Source organism: Monodelphis domestica, chromosome 6 (assembly GCF_027887165.1).
Source record: "Monodelphis domestica isolate mMonDom1 chromosome 6, mMonDom1.pri, whole genome shotgun sequence".
Lineage (NCBI taxonomy): Eukaryota > Metazoa > Chordata > Mammalia > Didelphimorphia > Didelphidae > Monodelphis > Monodelphis domestica.
In genome coordinates, this window is record NC_077232.1 from 100,515,520 (window position 1) to 100,538,506 (window position 22,987).

General features: G+C 44.2%; 1 protein-coding gene across 1 annotated transcript in view; it reads right to left on the reverse strand.

Annotated features, from left to right (window-relative positions):
* Positions 1-564: 564 nt before the first annotated feature.
* QDPR (quinoid dihydropteridine reductase) overlaps positions 565-22,987 on the reverse strand; it is a 37,300-nt gene continuing 14,877 nt past the window's right edge. The window contains exons 4-7 of the mRNA XM_001369227.4: positions 16,699-16,839; positions 7,515-7,623; positions 4,756-4,839; positions 565-1,585 (exon numbers count right to left, since the gene is read on the reverse strand). Of these exons, the coding sequence (XP_001369264.2) occupies positions 1,480-1,585; positions 4,756-4,839; positions 7,515-7,623; positions 16,699-16,839 (440 nt within the window). The 3' untranslated portion in view covers positions 565-1,479. The remainder of the gene's footprint in view (positions 1,586-4,755; positions 4,840-7,514; positions 7,624-16,698; positions 16,840-22,987) is intronic.

The window sequence follows — 22,987 nt, forward strand, 5'->3', positions numbered from 1 at the left end:
TTCCAGGTCATATAAGCAGTAAATGGGGCAACTAGGAAGCTCTAAAACGAGGCACTAAAAATAAAATAATAAAATAAAGTGAGGTGCTCATGTTATCTGAAAATCTTCCTCAGATCTAAATATTAGGTAGGAGCTTGCTAAAAGGAACCCAAACCATAATGGTCCCAGAATAAAAAGATAAGGAAACATCCCTCCTTAATCTATAGAGAAGACAGCTTGGTGCCACAGTGTTTAGAATGCTGGGCCTGGAGTCAAAAAGAGCTGAGCTCAAATATGGCCTCAGATACTTACTAGCTGGGTACCCCTCTGGTTGCCTTGGTTTCCTTATCTGCAGAACAGGATAATAACTCCAAATTATTGTGAAGATCAAATGAGATAATTATAAAATGTTTAGCAAAAGGCCTGGCAAATGGGAGTTATTATTATTAGAGGAGGGGAAAGAGAGACCAGCAGATCCAAAAATGAATGTGACGGGAAAAAAATCAATTAAAGTTATTACAAATAAAGTCCATGATCCTGAAAGAGTCAACAACAAAATAAGTTAAAATTAAATAAAATGATCCATAGGGTGGGAATAGTCTCTTTATTTTAAATTAATTATATAACATCCAGAAGTAAAGGAGAATGAGAAACAAATACATCTGACTAGTCAATTAGAAAAAAAACTAGCTCCATACAAAGCTATCACAGAAATAGTTTGCAGTGTGGAGGAGATACCCAAAATCCACTTGTGTCATTCTACAGACAGTGCTGTTTGGACAGTGAATCATGTGTTCCATTTTGATTAACGTATTCAACATTGTAAACTAAGCATCATGTATTAAGGCTCAAATTCACCATGGGATGATAATCACCAATGCTTCCCATCGCTAGGACATATATCTGTCTGTCCGTCCGTCCATCCATCCATCCATCCATCTATCCCTCCATCCCTCCCTCATTCACAGGGGATCCCAGGAGTCACATGAAACATTTATAACAACAAATGGGCAAGAGCCATCCCTCACCTACTACTGCTAATGGATATTTAAGGCAATTTAAGTCAGGGCAGAAATGATTAATGCCATTTCACAAATACTGGATCAAATAATGTCTTGGCCAAAACAAAAAACCAGACTGGAACACACCAACGTACACACGTCACTGAAGAAGTGAAGAAGAGAGATGACTGCCAAGAGGAGACAAGGGGAGCTACCAACAAATCCCACACCATGCCCGGGGCAGAAGGAGGCGCAAAACAACGTCCCTGGAGGACAGCTCTGAGCACAGCTTCTGGGTCACGATCACTCGGAGGGGGTCTTCACCCTTGTAGTCCTTCTTTTCTAATGAACATTTGATACTTTTGGAAAGGAGACAGAAACACATTAAATGAATGAAATACCGATCACGGACTTGCTGGACAACATGGAGCTGTCAGAAAACTACGCGGGGGGATGGTGTGTTAGTTCCCTTTCCCCTGGTGAGCTCGGAGACAGCTTATTAAAAGTAAGCCGGTGTTAGCTCCGTCTTTCCTCCCGTAGTGACCACCTGGATTAGGCTTCCTGAGCTTGGCCTGTTTTTTCCTGTGATCCAGTTGTGAAAGGTTCTGTCACAAAGAAAGTTAAAAACGATTACAAAATACATAACATCCATGTCAATGATGGCTCTGAGCCATACGAAGCCCAGAGGGAAGTTGGGGTGGGGACTTTATTGAGGCAAATCAGTTGACTCCTCTGTAGCCGGCAGCCCCGAGGGGCACCTGGGCACTAAGGGATTAAGGGATTTGCCCTTTCAGTGTGCAGGTTCGGGATTTGAACCCAAGTGTTCTGAACTCCAAGGCCATGCCTCTCTCCACTACACAACACGATCTCTCCAGCCCCAAGACACCAGCTAGGAAGCACTACCCTAAGTATCATTGGCTCCAAGGCAGAGGAGTGGTAAGGGCTAGGCAATGCGGACCAAGTGACTTGCCCAGGGTCACACAGCTGGAAAGTATCCAAGGCCAGATTTGAAACCTTCCATCTCTAGGCCTGGTTCTCAGTCCACTGAGCTCCCCAGCTGCCCCTATCCATGTACTTTCGAAGCAGATAAGCTGCTCCCAAGTAATAACACTTTGTGCCGGTTTCTGGGGCGCACCAATAAACAAGAGAGCCTGAGCAAGACACGGAGCTCGGGAATTAGGCCCTCCCTGCCAGGTAGGCCTTGCATCATCAGAAGGAGGCAGAGAGGCCAGCCATGAAGGCCATTACAGGGAAGGGCAGGGAGGGCTCTGAGAAAGAGGGTCACTCAGGCTGTCACCCCCAGAGCACGGGAGTAAAGCGGATGTTCCCCTCAAGAACAGGCCGCCTCTCAGCATCGCTAAAAACCCCAGAGATACTCAAGGCTCCCCTTGCTGCTCTACTGAAAGCAGGTTCCAGGCTGCACAAGAAGCATGAACTGAATCAGAGGGCGCCCGGGCACCGGTCCTGCCTCTCTCCCTTACTCCCTTGCTCTCTCTGGGGAAGCTAGCGGATAAAGCACGAGCCCTAGCATCAGGAAGGCCTATGTGCAAACCTCGCTTCAGGCTTCCCCACTGGGAGACCTTGGCCAAGTCACATGATCTCCACCTGCCACCGTTTTCTCGAGTGTAAAAGAGGGATAACAGCACCCACCCTGCAGGGCTGCTGAGGGATCCCAGGAGATATGTTAAAGCTTGAGCCCCGGCTTGTTCCCCTCCCATCTCCCCACCCTGTGTGGCCTAGAGCACATGGCACAGCCTGGGCCCTGGCTGCCTCATCTCTGGCAGGTCTGAGGTCGGTCCCCTCCAGCTCTGGATCCAGGCTCCGATCACACTGGGGAGATGCTCCCATGGCGTACTCCACTTGGTTTCAGCCCATAAACCAAAATGCATAACCAGGCCGTGCTTCACAAACGCCGGACAGGGCCTGGTTCCGGCTTGGTTTAATGACTGTCTTTATTCCATGGAATGGTTCAAAAGAGGAGAAATGAGGGTGACACCATGAATAGGTGTCATGAAGGCACAAATAAAGCCTTCTTTTAGATCCTCCCTGAATCAGAGCCGAAAGGGACCTTCTAAAGCCTGCCCCCACCCAGAGAAGAGGCTATCCAGTCTGTCTGTGAATAACTCCAATCACGAGACGCTCACTCCCTAACATTTTCAGGCAGCTCAGCTTGGATGTTTTTCCTTCTAAGCCAAAACCTGCCTCCTTGTGGCTCCCTGGGAGTGATCCCAATAAAACAAAGGTGTTATCCCTCAAGCACCGGGCAGAATAGGTCTAGTCCCTCTTCTGTAAATTGAATCTCCTGAATGTCAGTTCACAGGGAGTGGGTCTCCTTCCCTCCAAGTTCTCTCTTCACCAAGATAGTTATCCCCAATTCTTTCAGCCATTTCTATGACAAGGCTGTAGAGTTCCCTCACAAAATGCTACGTTAAAAAACAATAATAGGGAATACCAACAACATGGAAGTGGGTTCGGACCAAGGACACATGTGATACCCAATGGAATAGCGCGTCCGTTATGGGGGGGAGAGGGGGGAGGAAAAGAAAATGATCTTTGTTTCCAATGAATAATGTTTGAAATTGACCAAATACAATAATCTTTAAAAGTAAAAAAACAAACAAAAAAAACTAATATTTAGAGCCCAGAAAACGTATCGCTTGAAAATATGGCACATGTCATTTCAATTTAGTTCATTGTATGCCTCCCGGATGGCCATAGCAGGGAACATAAGACAAGGCTGAGGCCTGTGACACACGTCGCCCAGAATCTCATCCGTCTGGGTAGCCTTCATGAGGCCGAGGAGAGTCAGAACGGCCATGGCAAAGAACCTCATCCTTCGGTCACCGGCCCAAGCGCCTCTGAACCTGGCCTGGACGGACATGCAACACCACCCACAACAACAGGCCACACACAAGACAGTTCTGGCAAACTGAGTGTCCCCTCCCTGCCACGAGGGAGGAGTGCCGAACCCAAGGGCTCAACAGACTTAAGCCCACTGAGAACCCCGTCAGGCTGGATGGAGAGAATGCACACGCACACATGCACAGAGTCATCTACTTTAGAAAGAGAGATGTTTAACACAGACAGACGGGCAGAAGAGAGGTGAGAGACAGACAGGTCACAGAGGAAAGAGAAGACAGAGAGAGACAAAGACAGGCGCATGTGCACACATCCACACATATACATGAACATACACCTGCTTATGTGCGCGCACACACACACACACACACACACACACACACACACACACACACACACACACACACCCTCACCCTCATCTATTTATCCCCACATGTGCCGCTGACTGGCTGGTGACTCTGGGCCAGGCCCCAACGCTCCCCAAGCCCTTCCTTGCTCATGTGCATAGTGAAGGCCACGACAGGCCACATTCCGGCCTGGGGAGATGCTGAGAGGCTGGAGGGGTGCAGGTGCTTAGACACTCCCTAAGACTAGCCAAGCGGTCATCGTGGCACACAAAATACACAAAAATAGCAGAGGAGAATGACAGCCAGTCCTGGGTAGTACCAAAAACACTGGATTTCGGGTCTGCATTTTATTTCTGCCGCTTCCTAGCTGCAGGACTCAGGGCCATCATGACTCCAGACGCCTCCTGGCCTCAGCCTGCCCTTCCTTCCAACTCTGCCTGGGCCTTCTCTACTCTGACCTACAGAGGTTCTCTGTTCCAGCCCTCAGCATGTTCTCAGATCCTGACCACTCTGCAATGAGCCCTCGGGCCTATAAACTCCCAAAGAGTCAGAATCATGGAGACACTTACTCAACAAGAAATTCTAACGGGGTCCAGGCGCTGAAGTCTGCGTCGGGCATTGACTTCCTGTTCATGGGCGTATCCAGGGTCACCCTGCGGAGGGGTAAGAGAAGGTTATTTACATGGAAGCCGTCTTTCTGATAAGTTGCTCCTTCCTAGGGCCCCTCTGAGGCTCTGAGTGGAGCTGCAACACAGAATCTCCCTAACATCTCAACACAGTCCGATGCCACGGTGCATATTCCCCCCCCCCAAAACCGAGGCGGGGTGGTGAGAAGTAGGAGGCCATCCAGGCATACAAGAACCTCAGAATGCTCAGCTGCCTTCAACACATCACTGCAATGCTGCCATCTAGCTAAAGGGCATCTATTCTGTTTCTTCACTCCTTCTTATGAACTAGGGAGCTTCCCTCACTCCAGAAATGCCTTTGTTTATCTACGGATGAGCTATTTCCTCCCAAAAGAATGTATGGTTCTTAAGAGCAAGAAATGTTCCATCTTTATGCCCAAAGCTTAGCACAGAACCTTACAAACAGTAGATGTTTGATAAATGTGGGTTGAGCCAAAAAGCATTTAAATGCCTATTATGTGCCAGGCCAAAAATAAAAAGAATGGGTGGTACATAGGCTTCATCATTTCACCATGTAGAGACACAGCCTATGCCAGTGTATATCACCGAGTGTCACCTCTGCTTGGACAGGAGGCCTTGCCCAGAAGAGAGGTCCTGGCCTAGACAGGAAAGTGGCTGGTGACAGGCCAAGACTGCCCACATCTAAACACCAGCCTATGGTTTAAAGAAGAGGCCTGCTCCCATACATGCACACCCATGATGAGACCGATGACCATCGACGGCCAGCTCAGAGACCGGGGTGCGCAAGGTATGGTTTTGTCTCCAACCCTTGGAAAAGGCTCCAGAGTGTATAATTAGAAATCTTTTACCTTTGAACTACATTACCCAGGAGCCCACTCACTTCCTGTCATTATGTGCTGATGTAGAAGATAAATTGGGTGGAGATCCGTGTTTAGCTCTCTTTCCTTCCTGTGTCGTGGTTTTGATGGAACGGGCCTTTTGAGCAGGGAGATTAGCTTGTATAGATTTTTTAAAATTTTGTTTGATAATTACCTTTTATTCCTTTGCTTCTAGTGACTATTAATAAATCTTATAAAATATAATATTTTGAGTTGTTGTATATTAATAAATTTTTAAAAGAGAGACACCACACTGAAAGAGTTGAAGGGCAAGGACAGAGGCTGAGTATCACGTGGGAGAAAGAGTCAAACTTGACTCCAGACCATCTTCTCCAGTGTTTCTGATAACCAGAAAGGAAAGGACACTATTTTTCACTGTATTTCAGGCCCAGGATATTTTCACAATGAGATTAATTTCTCTAGCACTAGGTACAAAACAAAAAAGTCATGACATGAAGTGCCACTGCTGAGTTAAACACCTGAAGTGGTGTTAAAACTTCACCCCCTTGCCCATAACCCAAATGTAAAGACATCATTTCAGACTGGTTTGGGGGGGAGGTTTTTTGGTTGTTGTTTTGTTGTTGTTGTTTTTAATACAGGTTCATATCTTGCCAATTAGGAAAAAGGAAATGATAATCTACAATTGTAGAATTTGTTTATTATTTCAGTGAACAATTTTTGGTATTCATTCTATGAAATGCAACACAGTAGTGGTTTTATGAGAGCAAAAAATTCCAAGTAAAATAAGACACAGCTCTGGACCTCAAGGAGCTCCCAAGCTAATTGGAGTGGCAAATAACAAGTGCACAAATTGAGTAAAATGCAAACTAGAACACATATTAGTGATACAAAGTACTATGAGATCCCATGAATGAGAGACCATTTCCCTAATTTCACAAACATAGCATTTGAGATTGAAGGATGTCATAGGATCATAGATTTAGGGCAGAAAGGGACCTCAGTGGCCAAACCCAACATCCTCCTTTTATAGATGAGGAAACTGAGGCCCAGAGGGAGTTGGACTTGCTGGGGTTGCACACTTTATAAGTGTTTGAGGCAAGATTCTAACCTAGGGCTTCCTCCAAAGTAGCTGTGTCGAAGGGCTAATAATGCAAGGGGCCAAATTCTGGTCACAGGGAGAGGCATGGTGGGTGAAGAGCCCGGGACATACACAGACATTAGCTAGTGATACCATGTGGGTGATCCAGAGAGTATGTGAAGAGAGGAACATGAGATAAGGCTGAAAGGCTAAAGCGACATGACCAGAGCTGCACACAACCACATATTCCTCAGGGCAGTGGCTCAGCTTCCCAGGGGCTCTACAAACAAAGGAATGCATCCCTGGTGTGGGGGCAGAGGCCAAGGCCTTCTACCAGAACCCTTCCCCAAGCCCTCTTGTCTCTGCTAATATCTCCTAGTCATCTTCTACAGAACCATCTTTGTCCCTGTTTGGTTGGATGTTGTCTAGCTCACTAGGCAGTGGTAAGTTCCTCGAGGGCAGGCATGTCTTTTGTATCCCCAGCCCTCGGCACAAGGCCTGGAACACACTAGGCACCTGATAAAGGTTTATTGATCTCTTCCAAAGGTTAGAGAGGGAACTTCCCAAGGCCAAGAGCATTCTTACAGCCAAATAAAGCTAAATAATTTCTCTCTATTATTTAAATCTACAAACAGGTTTAAATAGAGTTGAATGCCATTAGGGCCTAACATGGCTCCCCAACATGGGTCCTTCATGGATGGTGAATTCCAGCCCTGTTGGAGCCTTTGCCGAGGTAAGGGCAGAAGGGCCGGCACATCACTTACGGAAGCACGGCAATGGCGGCAGAACCGGGTGGCATTCCACTGTTTTCCCCAGCCAGGCTCTGGCACAGCTGATGGACGGCTCCCTTGGCCATGCCATAGCCGATCATTCCTGGAGGGATAGAAAAGAAGAGCTCTTGTTTTTGGTTGGCAGCTAAAGCTGTGCTGACTCCAGCGCAGGCGCCAGGCTCCTTTTTCAACAAAGACCAACATCTGTCCATCCCACGTCTAACCCTGAGCCCTGCCTGGAAGCCAGCGTGAGGTGGGGAGAGGAGGAATCGGAGCGATCCTGGCATGGCTGCTCAGCCCAGAGATCCCCAGGCTCTCCCCAGAAGCCGCCCTTCACAACGTCAAAGGTAAGACTGGCCATGCAGAGTCCAGGAGAAAGTTCTAGCCATCCCTCACTGAGCTTGTGATCTCGGGGAAGTCACTTAGTCTCTGTGCCTTGGTAGACAACAAAGGAGCAGAAAGGACTCTGGATTCCAAGTCAGAAGAGCTTTGTTCCTATCCCAGGCCTGCCAGCTTTCACCAAGGGACTTTGGGCAAGACACTTAACTTTGTCAAGTTCAATTCTTCATCTATAAAATTTTAAGAAACGTGTAGTAGATAAAAGTAGTAAAAGCAATAATAACAATAATAATAATAGCTAATATTTATACAGCACTTATGTGTTAAGCACTTTGAAAATAGTATTTCATCTGAGACTCACAGCAACCCCAGAAGTAGGTGCTATCATCACCCCTAATTTGCAAATAAGGAAATTGAAGTAAATATAAGTGACTTGCCCAGGGTCACAGAGCAGTCTGGGATCACATTTGAACTCAAGTCTTCTTGACTTCAGGGCTCTATCCACTACACCACCTCGAGTACTAGCTCTGAAGTCAGAGGACACAGCTTCATATCTGACCTTGACACTTACTTAGTAAGACTTTAGACAAGCCATTTAACTGCACAGAACTCAGTTTCTTCCTCTGTAAAATGAGAGGATTGAACCAGAGGTTCTCTTCAGGTTCCCTCTACCTATAAACCTAGGATCCTGGGTGGTTGTAAAGAAACTAAAAAGTGTTTGGGAAAGTACTCAGAAAACCATAAGGTACTCTAGAAGTATATGGAATATTCCCCAAATCGTAAGAGTGATGCCAGGAAGGGACAGCACTCTGTACAGGAGCCACCAAGTAGCCAGGAATAGAAATCCTGAGTCCTCTCTGGAGGGAAGAAGGGGCTGTGAGTGGTAGGGAGCAGATTTGTCTTTTTTTCATTATGTAGACTTCCCTAGACACAAAGGGAAATCTTGGGCCCTTCATCTTATTGGTATTCTCAACATGTATCACCTCAGAGATGAAGAACCCTGGCCAACAGATCTTTCCAAAGATAACATGACTACAGGGTTTTATTTTGTTTTTTTCCTTAGAATGCTATCATGATGGAGGCAACTAAGTGGCTTAGTGGATTGAGAGCCAAGCCGAGAGATGGAGGTCCTGGGTTCAAATCTGGCCTCAGACACTTCCTAGCTGTGTGATCCTGGGCAAGTCACGTAACCCCCAAAGTTTATTCTTCTGCCTTGGAACCAGGTAAGGATTTAAAAGATTAAAAAGAATCCTATCATGCTCCCCTCATGAGGTGCAAAATCTGGAAAGCCCCTGACCAAAACAGCAGTATTAGTGTGAAAGTAGGACAGCCTCCAGTGATCAGAGACTGAGTATCTTCTGTGGGAGGCAGTGGCAGGCCCTAGAGGCAATGCAAAGTCAATGACTGCCTTCATGGCCTTTACAGTTAAGCAGGGGACAGACACAGAGATATAAGGAACATACTACCTACAAAGATGATTCTTACAGCGTGGTGCCCAATTCTGACCAACAAGGGGAAATATTACTCAAGAAACGATGGTAACCTGGGGAAGATGTGACCATTCCCACTTAGAATCTGAGAAAGAGAAGAGAGCCCATGGGAATCTACAATCTAGTCTACATTTTTTGGAGAGCACATTTCAGAATTCAGAGAAAGGCTGGGTAGGAGCCCCTGGGCTATACTATGAGGATATGCTTTGCTTGGCTATGCATATTTGAAACAAGAGGTTTATTGTGCTGCTGTGGATGAATTGTAATGGTGAATCACTCACCCTTCCCAAGACTGCCTTAAAGAGCAAAGGAAAAGGTTTGAAATCAAGATAATGGAGGTGTTGTGATGGGAAAGTTAAAGCCCTGCATTCCCCATCTCTGGCTGGAGGAGGAAAGGGGAGAAAGAAAACATAAATGCTTGCCAATTCAAAAAATAATAATAAAACTAAATTGCTTAAGTTTGTTTAAAGAACCCCATAGACTAAAATTCTACAAGGAAATTAAATCCAGAAGGAATGAGATGCTGTCAAGAATGAAATTCTAAAGATACAAAAAGAAACAATGGTACTCAGGAAAATCAAAGACCACTTCTAACTGGGGGAGGAGGGAAGGTTTCTTGGATGAGATGATGTACAAGGAGCACTTTGAAGGACAAGAGGGTAACAATGCCAGTTCCTGGACTGAGAACTTAGCCCAGCTACAGCAACAAACAGCAACAAAAATCTCCTATAAAGATACAGATTCTTGTATGTGTTGAGGCATCCTTATCATTGAGGAAAGATGCTCATTTGGAAACCAGACAAGATGCTGCTCCTATCGAGGGCTGGTACTTCAAAACAACCCCCTCCTTACTCTTCCAAGAAACAAATCTCAAATACATTGGAGCTAGAGACAATTCAGATAATAATTCATGTGCTGACTCATTCACCCTTCCTAAGACTAGCTTAAAGAAGAGAGGAAAAGGTTTGAAATCAAGATAATTGAGCTGCTGTAAGGGAAAAAATAAGTACTGGACAAGGAGTCAAGAGACATGGGTTCCAGATCCAGCTCCATTGCTCACTGGCTGTTTGACCAATTTTACTTTATCTTATTTTCATCTATAAACCAAGAATGATAATGACACTATCTATAACTTACAGTATTATTGTGAAAGATCACATGAGATAATGTCTCTAAAGTGCAGTTCCCATAATGACCAAATATTACAAATTAATATTATCATCAATTGTCATTGATAATTATGGGGCAATAATTCACCCCTGTTCTTAGCCTTCTTGAGGGTGCAGCCATGAGACTATACGTATACAAATCTGGATCATCCATTTCCTACACTTGTGATATAGGCTATATATATTCCTAATAATTGAAGTCAACAAACATATCTATGGCCTACTGTGATCACATTTAGGAAAACAAAAAGAAAAACAGGCCCTGCCCCAAAGCATCTTACATTCTTATAGTCCAATAGAAGATACAACATATCATTTGAAAAGGGAGAGATCCCTAGCAACCAAAGAAAACAGAAAAAGCTTCCAAGAGAAGGTGCCACCCATGTTGCACCTCAAAGAAAGCTAAGGGTGCTAAGAAGTGGAGAGGAGATTAAAGCATATTCCACACCTAGGAGACAGAGAATACAAGGCACAGCAGTGGCAGATGAGGCAGCATGTAGACAGACCCCTTTGGCTGAGGCACAGTATTTGCAAGAGAAGCAGTGTGAACTAAGTCTAGAATAGTCTTGGTTCCAGATTGCAGGGGGTCTTAGAGGTCAGATGAGAACTCTGCATTTTGCTCTAGAAGAAAAAGGGAGCCCTGGCAGATTCTTCATAAAGGACAAGTCATACTCAGACTTGTGCTTGAATGATATCATCCTGACAGCAGTGTTAGAGAGGGGACAAAAGGGAGTTCTATTTCCTGTCTGGAACAGCCAAGAAGGGATGAGGGCTTGAACTCCCTTTGGTGGTCACAGCAGTGGGGAAAACAGGATAGTTCTGCGACCTGAGGCCAGAGCAAGTCACTTAACTCTGTTGAGCTAGTTTTCTTCATCTACAAAACTTTGAGATTCGTGTGATACAGTAGAAATAATGAGAATAGGAGCTAAAGTTTCTATCACTCTATGCTAAGCACTTTGAGAACATTATGTAGAGGGAGGAGAAGGTGTGGGGAAATGAAGCAGGGAGAAGGGTTGGGGTTGAGGCTCAGGCTCAGGCTATGAACAGTCCAGGTAGATGGGGAAGAGGAGGAGATAAGGAATTCTGGGGAGACCTCCAAAGAGGAGCTGTCCAACATAGAGCTGGTGAGGAGGCCCTGGAACTCGGGATTGCTGCTGGGGCTGGATGTGGAGAGCTGCTGCTTGAAACCACAGGAGTTGGAGCCTCAAAGAGGTGCAATGGTACTAAGAAGTCAAAGGGCACTTCTACCCAAGAGAGGAGGGAAGGCTTCTCAGATGAGATGAGGTACGGGGAGCACTTGGAAGGGCCTCAGAGCCAAGAAAGCTGTCCAGGGCAGGGCCCTGGGAGCCACACAGTTAAGGAGTGAGAAGAAAATTGATCTGGCAAAGGATACTGAGCAAGGAGGAGAATTGGGGGGAGGGGGAGGCAGGTGGGGGAGTCATCCATTATGAAAGTCATCCATTATGAAAGTTCAAGGAGGAGAAAATATCTAGGAGGAGACAGTGATCAACAATACCAACAGCTTCAGTTCAAAAAGGATGAGAACTAAGGAAAGTTCACCATAAAGCCATCAGAAGATCACTAACAACCTTAGAGGAAACAATTCCAGCTGAACAGAGGGGTTGAAAGTCAAATGGCAAGAGACTGAGAAATAATTGGGCAGTAAGAAAATAGAAAGGAGTACAGAGTTTGAGAAACAAGTACAGTTGTCCACAAGCAAGGATAATTCAAATTTAGTAGTTATAAATATTAATGACTAGAGGGGGGAAAAAAAACTATCCAAGCATCAACAAAGGTGTCAGATTTAGAGAAACTTCCCCCAACAGCCAAATTTTAACACAGTTGGGGGTTTGACAGACCACTGAGTCAGCTCATCACTACTTCTATCTAGGAAGAGTGGTAGTCTAATAGATGGACAGAGGTCTAAGTCCATAAATGAGCACGACAACAACAAACCAGGACTTACTGATTTGGGGCACACCGTGCAGCCCCTACAGCTAGCTGAGACATGTCTTGTCTTTTTTTATTTAATCCTTACTTTCTGTCTTAAAATCAATACAAAGTATTGGTTCTAAGAAGGAAGAGTAGCAAGGGTTACATAACTGAGATGAAGTGACTTGCCCAGGGTCACACAGGTAGGAAATGTCTAACTGCATGTGAGCCCAGGACTTTCCCACCTCTAGGCTTGGTTCTCCATCCACTGGGTCACCTAGCCATCTATTTAACACCCAAAGTCTAATAAAACACCATGGTCTCAGAGGAATCACAATTGCCAGGATCCCAAAGGCCAAAACAGAAAGATAGAAGGTGAGTGCCAATAAAGTACAAACTATTCTCAATAAGGATATGCCCCAGAAATGATGTAAAAAAAAAAACAGGGCTGGAAAAGGAAATGGACTGGTTTATTTTATTTTTGGATTTTTTACAAAGGGAGGAAAGAGGTAGAGAGAAAGAATATAGATTTTTGTTAAATTTTTAAAAATCAAATTAAATTTTAAAAATCCAATCAAACTTTATAAAAGGAAAAGAAAGTAGGCTAGTCATGTATCAAGACTATTATTTATTAGCACATGACTCTTCTCAGGTGAATTCAATACTGAGGTAGACATGGCTTCTGTTCCAAAAATCTATATGCATAGAAAAATACAAGACTGTACTCCAACAGTACTAACCCAGACTAAGGCCAGAAAAGGCCTGTTTAGATTACAACCCACTGAAGGATAACAAAAGTTCATGAAAAACTGCAGCCCAGGAAGGAAAACCTATCACTACTTCAATGAAGAGGTATAATTGCAAGATGGGGCCACGTCCTCAGCAAGGTATTTATTTGTGCTAGACAAACAACCAGCATGTTTCACAATTCCACTGGAATCTCTACTTAATCGGTCGCACGTGTTTGCAAGCAGCCAGCAGTAATCCTTGATGACTTAAAATCTCCAGAGTGATTGAAACCATCCAGCTCCAAACATGAAAGAGAATTAAATTCAAGGCCCTGAACCTCCCCAAAAAGCATCAAGGGAATTCTTCCCAAAGTTCACTTTTTATTTTAATTTTAAACAACAAGTGATCCAAATACTTTCTAGAGGGAAGAAACAAATAACCAAGTAACTCGTAATAGGTAATAATAGTTTCATCCTGTGGATAACAAGCAAATGCAGGATCCAATTTATCTAGGCAGTATGGAAGGGAAAGGGAGCAGGATGTAGAGGTGGGAGGGTGGAACACTGCCCTATGACAAGTGATCTTCATATTTTTCCAATCCAGTTTTCAGTCATGGCATCTGAAATGGTCTTTAAATATTGAAACGCAGGTCTTCATCATCACTAATCCTTTTTTTTTTTATTAGTAGAATGTAAAGTAAAATACTGGTACAGTATAAGAGCAAATAACAGATTTAAGAGTCAGGGAACATGGGTTCTAATTCCACCTACATTATTATTAATTTCCTGGGAAACCGAGACCAAGTCACTTAACCGTTTTGGAAAATAAGTTGCCTCGCATATGAAATGAGAGGACTAAAGGCAGTGTGGTAGAATGGACAGTGTTGAATTTGGGAGTCATGAAGACAAGGGTTCAAAACTTATTTCAGACAATGTACTGGATGCATGACACCAGGTAAATGATTAAACTCATTAATTAGTCTCAGTTAAAAGGTGACAACTACCTACAGAATCCCTTCTAGCTCTAAACTGACAATCTCATGACTAAATGGCCTCTAAGATCCTTTCTAATTCTTAAAATAAATAAAACACTATGATCTAAGAATAGTTATTTGTGATTTCATCAGTGCAAATACTTTCTTCTACACCAATCTAAACCTCTTCAAAACTTAATAAATGGACTTCATCTTGCTAGAGTTGAAAAACGCATCATCTAAATCTCTACATTCGGGAAGGCTGATCTCAGACACATTGTCTGTTACTGAGCCTGTACTCAAAACATTTCCAGCTTGGTAGGGCCTACCCCAAAACTGTCCCCCACCAACAGAGCCCTTGAGAACAAGGGGGTACCCTCTTCATTATACACCATCTGAATACGGTTTTAGTAGAGGACCCAGTAAAAGAACCTTTACAATAAACAGAAAAGTAGTTGGAAGTGGGTTTTTTCCTTTCTTTTTCCTTAAGGAACTTTATTGTTTCTCTAAAATTGTTGGCTAAATCCTACTGGCCTTAAGGGATGGTTAAGTCTAATTCCTCCAAATTTAAATTGCTTGCAGGTTTCCCTGGACAGTGCCTGTTTAGGTGCACAGGGAAATGAGAACTAAGCTTGAATGAAATCTGAACCTGCAGAGGCCTGTTCACAATACCCAATAGTATAGGTTGAAAGTCATTAGAATTTCAGATGAGATCAGAGCAAAGTGTAGGACTTTTAATGATAAATAAAATTTTTTCATCCTCTTTTAGAGTTTTAACTAAAAGAATTTTGACTTATCTATAATAATAATACCATTTCAGAGGTGGGAGAAGGTTGGAAAATATATTTGTCTCAATTCCTACAAAGTTTCTCTTATTCATCCCCATACTCGTTTTTCTAAAGTGCCTCTATTGTATGCTAAATTAAATAAAAAGCAATTTGCTTAATTATTTAGCAACTAAAAGAAGTGGCACAGTTAGAGGGGTAATCTCAAAGTTAGAATATCTGAGTTCAAGACACTGGCTTGTGATCCTGGGCAAGTCACTTATCCTAGGCAACTTTCTAAGACTACAGGTACATGGTACCAATCTGCAATGATAGACGAGGCTGCCTCATCTGAGAATGTCTATACCAATGAAGTCACAGGTCTAGTGCCTTACCTTATCTTAATTCCTAACATCTAAATACATCTGATTCCTAAAATTGGCTAAAGATTGCCCCCTAGCACATAAGAAATTCTAAGCTAGGCTGAGATATTTAATCAACTTTTTTTTTAAACCCTTACCTTCCATCTTGGAGTCAATATGGTGTATTGGCTACAAGGCAGAAGAGTGGTAAGAGCTAGGCAATGGGGATTAAGTGACTTGCCCAGGGTCACATAGCTAGGAAGTGTCTAAGTTCAGATTTGAACCCAGGACCTCCTGTCTCTAGGCCTGGCTCTCAATCCACTGAGTTACTCAGCTGACCACTACATTTTTTAAAACTGTAACAAGTTCAGTTTCATAAACTTCTCTTTTTTATACTATGAAATGTTCACTTTTTATTATTAATAATAAAAAATATTTTTAGAAGAATAAAATGCTTCATTAAGTAGTATCTGACCCAAATCTCTCCTGTCAAGAGTTCTCTAGGAAATGAGCCAAGATCAAGGAAGGGAAAGGTTCAATGCTCTCACTGGCTGAGGTCAGCAGAACTGGGGTCAGTCCCACTTCCTATGTAACTACACCACTCCAACTACCTTGACCTCATTTTGCTCATATGTAAAATAAGAGTTGGACTAGATGACCTGTGAAGTCACTGCCCACTCTATATCTATGATCTCTGAATTACTCTATGACATATGTTATCCCCCAAGAATAAGCTAATAAAGCAAGCTAATGAATGATAAGCTAATAAAGATTAGGATTTCTCAGTCTGTGAAACCAGGGCCCAGCAGAGATATGATCAGGCAGAAACACACTGACTTCCTTCCCTGCAGGAAGGGTCTGGAGTGGTTTAATCAGAATTGATGGCAAGGCCATGTGATGAGGGGGAAGCACAGATCAAGGCAAGCTGGGGTCATGGGACATTTCAGAGCAGCACAAGTCTGGGTGAAGCACTGAGGTTTTGGTGGGCCAGCAAAACAAAGGATTAATGCCATCAAGAAACTGAAAAGAAGCTGCAAAAACAGAGGTAAGATACCCCAAAGAAAAACCTCTCTGGCCAACTTGTAACCTGAAGGTGATTTGTGCACCAAATTCTAGAACATAAAAATTGGGTTTTACCTCTTTGAAGTTGAAAAAAGAGATTATTAAGTAAAATTAAATGTATTCCTTTAATACTCAAGGAGTATTAACACAAGCATCACATGATGCCATCACCCTCATTCCTGAGAGGAAGAAACAAAGAAAGAAAGATTCAAGAATTAATTAGGAAAAATTCATGGAGAGATATGTAAAAGATAAAGGGAAATAAGGCCCAAACAGACCCAATCCCACGGGGAGGCCTCCCAAGCCAGGATCTGTCCCCTCCACACACTCTCCTGCAGGCGTCTCCCAGTGCACTTACCTGGAGTTCCATCCAAAGCAGCTTTGGCCCCGGCCAGAGTCAGGAGGCCCCCTTCTTTGAGGTGTCTGGTCGCAAGGTGACTGGAGATGGTCGAGGTCCACATGCTCTGTTTCCACATCAAGTCACAGTTTTTAAAGAGAGCTAGAGTGAGGGAAAACCTGCCTGGTTAGTCACCAACGGGAGAGAAAGAAAGAATGGGCCTCTCCCCAATACCAGTGTAGGAAAGAATGCCAGGAGGCCGAATGGGTGGCAGGGGAGGCTGATATATTAGCTGGAGGCCCTGGGAATACTCATCCTCAGGAAGAGGACATGTTTACTAGCTTCAGAGAAAAGGCTTTCCAACATAAAAGAAATTAAAGGCTGTGTTTAGTTCCAGAAGGCAGAGATAGAAGGAAGAGTTAGGAGGAATAAAGAACAAAGAAAAGGAGGAAGAGGAGAGAAAAGAGGCAGAAAGGGAGGAAGGCTGACAGAGGTCCTGGGTTCCTATCTGGCCTCAGGCACTCCCTAGGCAGGTCACTTAACCCCACCACCCAGCCCTCACCGCTTTTCTGCCTTGGAACCCAGACACAGCAGTGATTCTAAAACAAAAGATAAAGGTTTAAAAAGGAAGAAAGAAGAAAAAGAAAAAGGAACAAGCACTAGCATTTATATTGCACTTTAAATGTTTTCAAGGTCATGCAAGGTTATCTCATTTGATACCCACAATGCCTCTATGAGGCAGGTGTTATTCATATCCCCATTTTACAGATAAGAAAATGGGGGCTAGGAGCAGCCTTGCCCAGGGCACAGGGTTAGTAAATGGTTAGAGAAGCCATTTAGACATGATGTAAAGAGAAGTTCCCCAACCATCAGAGCTGCCCAAATGGAAAGGATGGCCCAGAGGGGCTAAGCTCCCCCGAGTTAGAGGACTTCAGGGGGGATCGTCACTTCTCAGGTGGGTGCAAGAAAGGGCCTCTTGTTGTGGAGAGGCTGGTCAGGGCTCCTGGGTACCCTGCCCCAGTGCCTGGGCCTCTGGTCCCTCATGGCTCTGTTGTACCAGGTGAGCAGACAGGCCAGGAGAACTTCCTCAAGGAGCCGTGTTCAATTGTAAATTATTATTTTTTTAATTTTAAACATTATTTTATTTGGTCATTTCCAAACATTATTCACTGGAGACAAAGATCATTTTCTTTTCCTCCCCGCCCCCCCCCTCCCACCACCTTTCCCTCTCCCATAGCCAACGCAGGATTCCACTGTAAATTATTAAATCACATCAGCAACCACACTTATTCTACACAAGGACTTGTGTTTAAATTTTTCCTGCTATAAAATGTCCCCAAATGCTGGCAGGGCTGTAGTGGAATCTCTGTGCCCCCTAGCGGGGCAGGTCGCTCTGTTCGTGGGGGCTTCTGGGTAGGAACATGGCGGGGTGGGAGCTGCCACCGTCTCCTCCATCCCCCCATGCATCTGTTGCACACACAGGGGAAGGGCAGCCCATCTGAGAGCAGGGAGGGTCATTACTGCCTCTGCAGCTAGGGAAGGCTAACGAGGGCCAGTGGGCAGAAGCTCCCAGCAACTCTGGCCTTGCAATCAGCCTTAGCCATTCCCCACATGCCCTCTCATTGACCCTCATTCTTCAAGGCCCAGATCAAAGGACGCCTCTGCCAGAAAGCCTTTCTAGATCTCAGCCCAGCCTGCACCTTGCTCACAGCCCACCAGGGTCAGCCACCTAACTCTGCCCTCCATCTCCTGGTGTTCTCCCTCAGACAAGTCATCCCACCTCTCAGTGACTTAAGAAATACCCAAGTCATGGGGCAATCACCAATCTGCCCAGGTGGAGGGGTTTCTGTGCCAGGCGCTGTCTATAACAATGAGGCAGAAAGTAGTCAGGAAGAGCAGAATTCTAATCTGCCTTCAGATCATGGGCAAGTTACTTAAGCTGATTTACTTCAGTTTCCTGAACTATAAAAAGGGGTAATAAAAGCTCCTACCTCCCAGGGCTGTCAGAAGATTAAATAATATAAATATGATTAAGAGGCAGCTGAGTGGACAGAGAGCCAGGCCTGGGGAGGTCCTGGGTTCCAATGTGGCCTCAGACACTTCGTAGCTGGATGACCCTGAGCAAGTCACTTCACTCCCATTGCCTCGTCCTTACCGCTCTTCTGCCTTGGACCTGATACTGGCATCAATTTTAAGATAGAAAGGGAAGGTCTTTTTTTAAAAGATATTATTAAGATAAATAAGATTAAGTATTTGTAAATGTCCTTAGAAAGGGGCGGGCACACAGTAGGTGCCATCTAAATGCTCACCCCCCCCACCCCCCCAGCCAAATCAATCAGTGATCCCAATCATCTGAGCTGCTCCCCACAGAGGGAGGGCATGTTCCATCTCTGGAAGTTTTCTGAGGAGACCCCGAGGGACCCTTCCTCAGGGATGCCTGGGTGAGTCTCTCATTCTGGGCTTCTGCTCTCTTGCCACTATGCCTCCTCGGGAAGCACTTCCTCACCTGCCTCTCTGGGCTTTGTTTAATAGTGAAGAAGGCTGAGGTTTCTTGGTAGAGAAGCCATGTGCAAGCAATGCTGTGTCTAAGTAAAGAAAGAAAACCAATAATAATAATAATAATAAAGCTGTGCATCGAGTGCCCACCTGGGCTGAGCCAGGCAGCAAGGCAGCCAACCCCACTGCTGTTCTACGTGACTCCTGCCTGGCTCATCAAACGCTCCACTAAAGCCATCTGAGGACCTTTGTCCTACACTCGCCTTACTCAAGCAGTGACACTGTCCCCCTATCTTCAAATTCCAGCCAAAACACTAATCAAGAGACTGAAAAAAAAAGACTTTCTATGAACTTATACCAAATTGGCTTTTCTCTCCCACCAAATGAGAAGCCTCAATCTTTTATTCTTCTCATAATAATATAATTTCTTACAAGAAATGTTATTTTTTCAAAATTAAATGGGAAAATTTTAGCCGTTAAATTATTATACTTTGCTGAACTGGCTTAAATACAAAGATTGTTATACTTTATGGAAGAATATTGTATTTATAAGACCCAATTTATCTAATAAAAAACTTAAACCCATTATAAGAATCTGTAGGAATATCCCCATATAGTCATTAAATGGGACTTTTACACAGCCATAATTTTTTATGGCTGGACTTTTAATGCCAGCTTTAAATTCTTCTATAAAAGGGAAGTTAAGATTGCAATTCCACACATATTCTAATACTCGGGCCCTGAAACAGTCATTTCAAATATCAAGTCATTTGTTTTTAAGTGGATTGAAAAAAAAAATCTAAATTTGATTGGTCAAATCAATACGCTTCTGGTTGAATTGAGAATTGGTACAACCATTTCTGGCAAACAGTTTTAAGTTAGGCAAGAAAAGCAAGTTGTTCATACCCTTTGGCATGAATCCAGAGTTCAATAACAGAAAGAAAGGTCTTAGGACAGAGCCTCTTCTGAAGAAGCAAGAAATGAAAACAGAACAGTCCAACAACCTGTCTTGTTTTAATATACTGGGCTACTACAAAACTGATTGGCTAAGAAGTAGTGCAGTGGAGACAGTGCCTGGGATGGAGTTTGGAAGCTCAGAATTCAAATCCAGCCTCAGATACTCCCTACCTGTATAATCCATTGTTTGCCTCAATTTCCTCATCTGTAAAACCAGCTGAAGAAGCAAACCACTACAGTATCTTTGCCAAGCAAACCCCAAATGGAGACATGAAGAGTCAGACGCAATTGAAACAACTAAATAACATAAACAGCATTACTAGACTATAAAGAAATAGTAAATATGAGGAATTCAGAAACATAGTAAAGGTTTATATGTAAAGACAATGCATAGTAGAAAAAGCACCAGCTCTAGCCTGAGGAGGACCTGGATTCAAAAACCATTTCTGATACTTAGTACCTGCATGACCTCAGGCAGGACATGTTAAAAAAAATAAACAAAACAAAAACCTCCCTGGGCCTCAGTTTCCCCAACTGTAAAGTGAGGCATTTGTAGCTAGCCTCTGAAGTCCTCTCTAGTTCTATATTCATGATGCTATGATCTTAAGTGCTAGAATAAAGAAAACAGGACAAAGAAACAGTCCACACCATGACTATGAGGCAAAAACAACATATAAGGAACTATGGAACTGATGAACTGGAATGAGCATCTCAGTCCTGGAGAACTGAGAAGGAAACACACCTTCCTCCTCAGAGTGGGAAGAAGAGTCTAGGGATGTGGAATAAGGCACGCCTATTCCCTAACAGACCAAGGATCGGCATAGTCCACAGAAATAGGGAAGTTCACATGAATATTGCCAATTCTATACAATTCTATATAAAGGTCAGATATTATTTTATGGTTGATATTATTTTTGTCTACTTTTGTTTCATTAAATATACTCAATAAAATATATATTTTTTAATTCTTAACTTTTTTTTTTATTTTGAGTTCTAATTCTCTTCCTCCCAGTTCCCTAAGAAGGTAAGCAATATGTCAATCATACATGTGAAGTCATACAAAACATATTTGGGAGGCAGCTGCGTAGCTCAGTGGATTGAGAGCCAGGCCTAGAGATGGGAGGTCCTAGGTTCAAATCTAGCCTCAGACATTTCCCAACTGTGTGACTCTGGGCAAGTCACTTGACCCCCATTGTCTTGCCTTTACTGCTCTTCTCTCTTGGAACCAATACACAGTATTGGTTCCAAGATGGAAGGTAAAGGATTTTTTAAAAAACCAAACATATTTCCCTATTATCCATGTTGCAAAAGAAAACATACCCACAAAAAATAAAGTAATTTTTTTAAGTGCACTTCATTCTGTATGCAGTCTATCAGTTCTATTTCTGAAGGTAGATCAAACACATTTTCATGGCAAGCCCTTTGGAACTGTCTTACATCACTGTCTTAATCGGAGGAGCTAAGACTTACAAATCATCACTACCAATGATTTTATCTTTGTAATGGTCATGGTAAACCTAGGATTGCTGGGAATTTTAGAGTTTTTAGGAAACTTCTTCTTACCTCTTCCCCTAGTATTCTATTTTATTTATTTATGTAATGCTATAAAGATATCATTACATTCATTATTACATTAACAATGACTGCATATTAACAACTATATTAACTGCTACATGTTCTATTTTATATATTAGAATTTAGTCATCTAAAGACTAGAATTAGTTTGAGGGGGAAAAAAGTCATCCACTCCCCCCCCCTCCTCCTCCTGTGGCTGGGTCTTTGCCAATGGCAGTATGCATGCAGGGGGGAGGGCTCACTTCCCGAGAGATCCCTGGCAGCACCCTGGTGTGTCAATACCATGGGGACTGCTCGGTGACTGGGGTCAGGTAAAGCTGTAAGCGCCAAGTGAGAACCCTCAGTAGAGCCCCAGCGTGGGCAGGGAAGAAGCTGCCACTGCGCTAAGACAAGCCTGGGCTGGCTGGGCTACAGGCAGCCCGGCAGAGGGGAGGCTAAAACCATCGCTCCCCCTCTGACAGGCCTGGCGTGGAAGGGATTCTCTCTGGGGTCTCTGGGGATGCCTGCCACGGGGGGAGATGAGAACAAAGCTAGAGGCTCTGCCCGCGGGTCAGTGACCTAAAGTGAGATTGCAGAGAACCCTGGGCTCCAGGGGTCCACACCTCGAGGAAGAACCCAGGGCTTGTGTGCCCTCCCTGAGTCTAAGGAAACTGGAACCAAAGAGAAGGCCGTGGCCAGGGCCAGACCCAAAGGATGGGTCGGTCCATCTCTGCCTTACCAAACACCTTCATTTCTTTCATCTTCCCAACAAGGAAAAGATAAAAGTATTTCCTATAGAAGTTCTCATTTAATTCAATTTAACAAAAGCTTCTGCTCTACCAAGTAATGAAGGGCCGGCCCCTGCTCTCTAAGGAATAAACGAGGGCTGCATTCATGATACATTTAATCACGTTAGGCCTTACACAACTCCCCTAGGGTGACAGCCCCCATGAGGAGGAGCAGGGGGTGCTGGAGGGAACAGACTAGACGGTTCCCATCTCACACTCCCCACCAAGGCATACGTGACGTCGGGCGAGCTCTCCCTGCTGGGCTAAGGGAGGGACCCCCCAGGATCACCTCTAAAGCCCCAGGATTCTATCAGCCTCCCATTACAGCTACAGAAACCGAGGGAGTCCAAGCTTCCCTCCCAGCCGTGGGTGCTCTCTGGCCACAATTATAGACAGCCACGACTCACTTAAACAGTGCTATGAGAACTCATCGGGCCTAACCGCCTCCCCCCCGCCACGCGGTCCAAGGGGCAGAGGTGGCACAAGCTAAGAAAGAGCCGGCGGAGGGTGCGCAG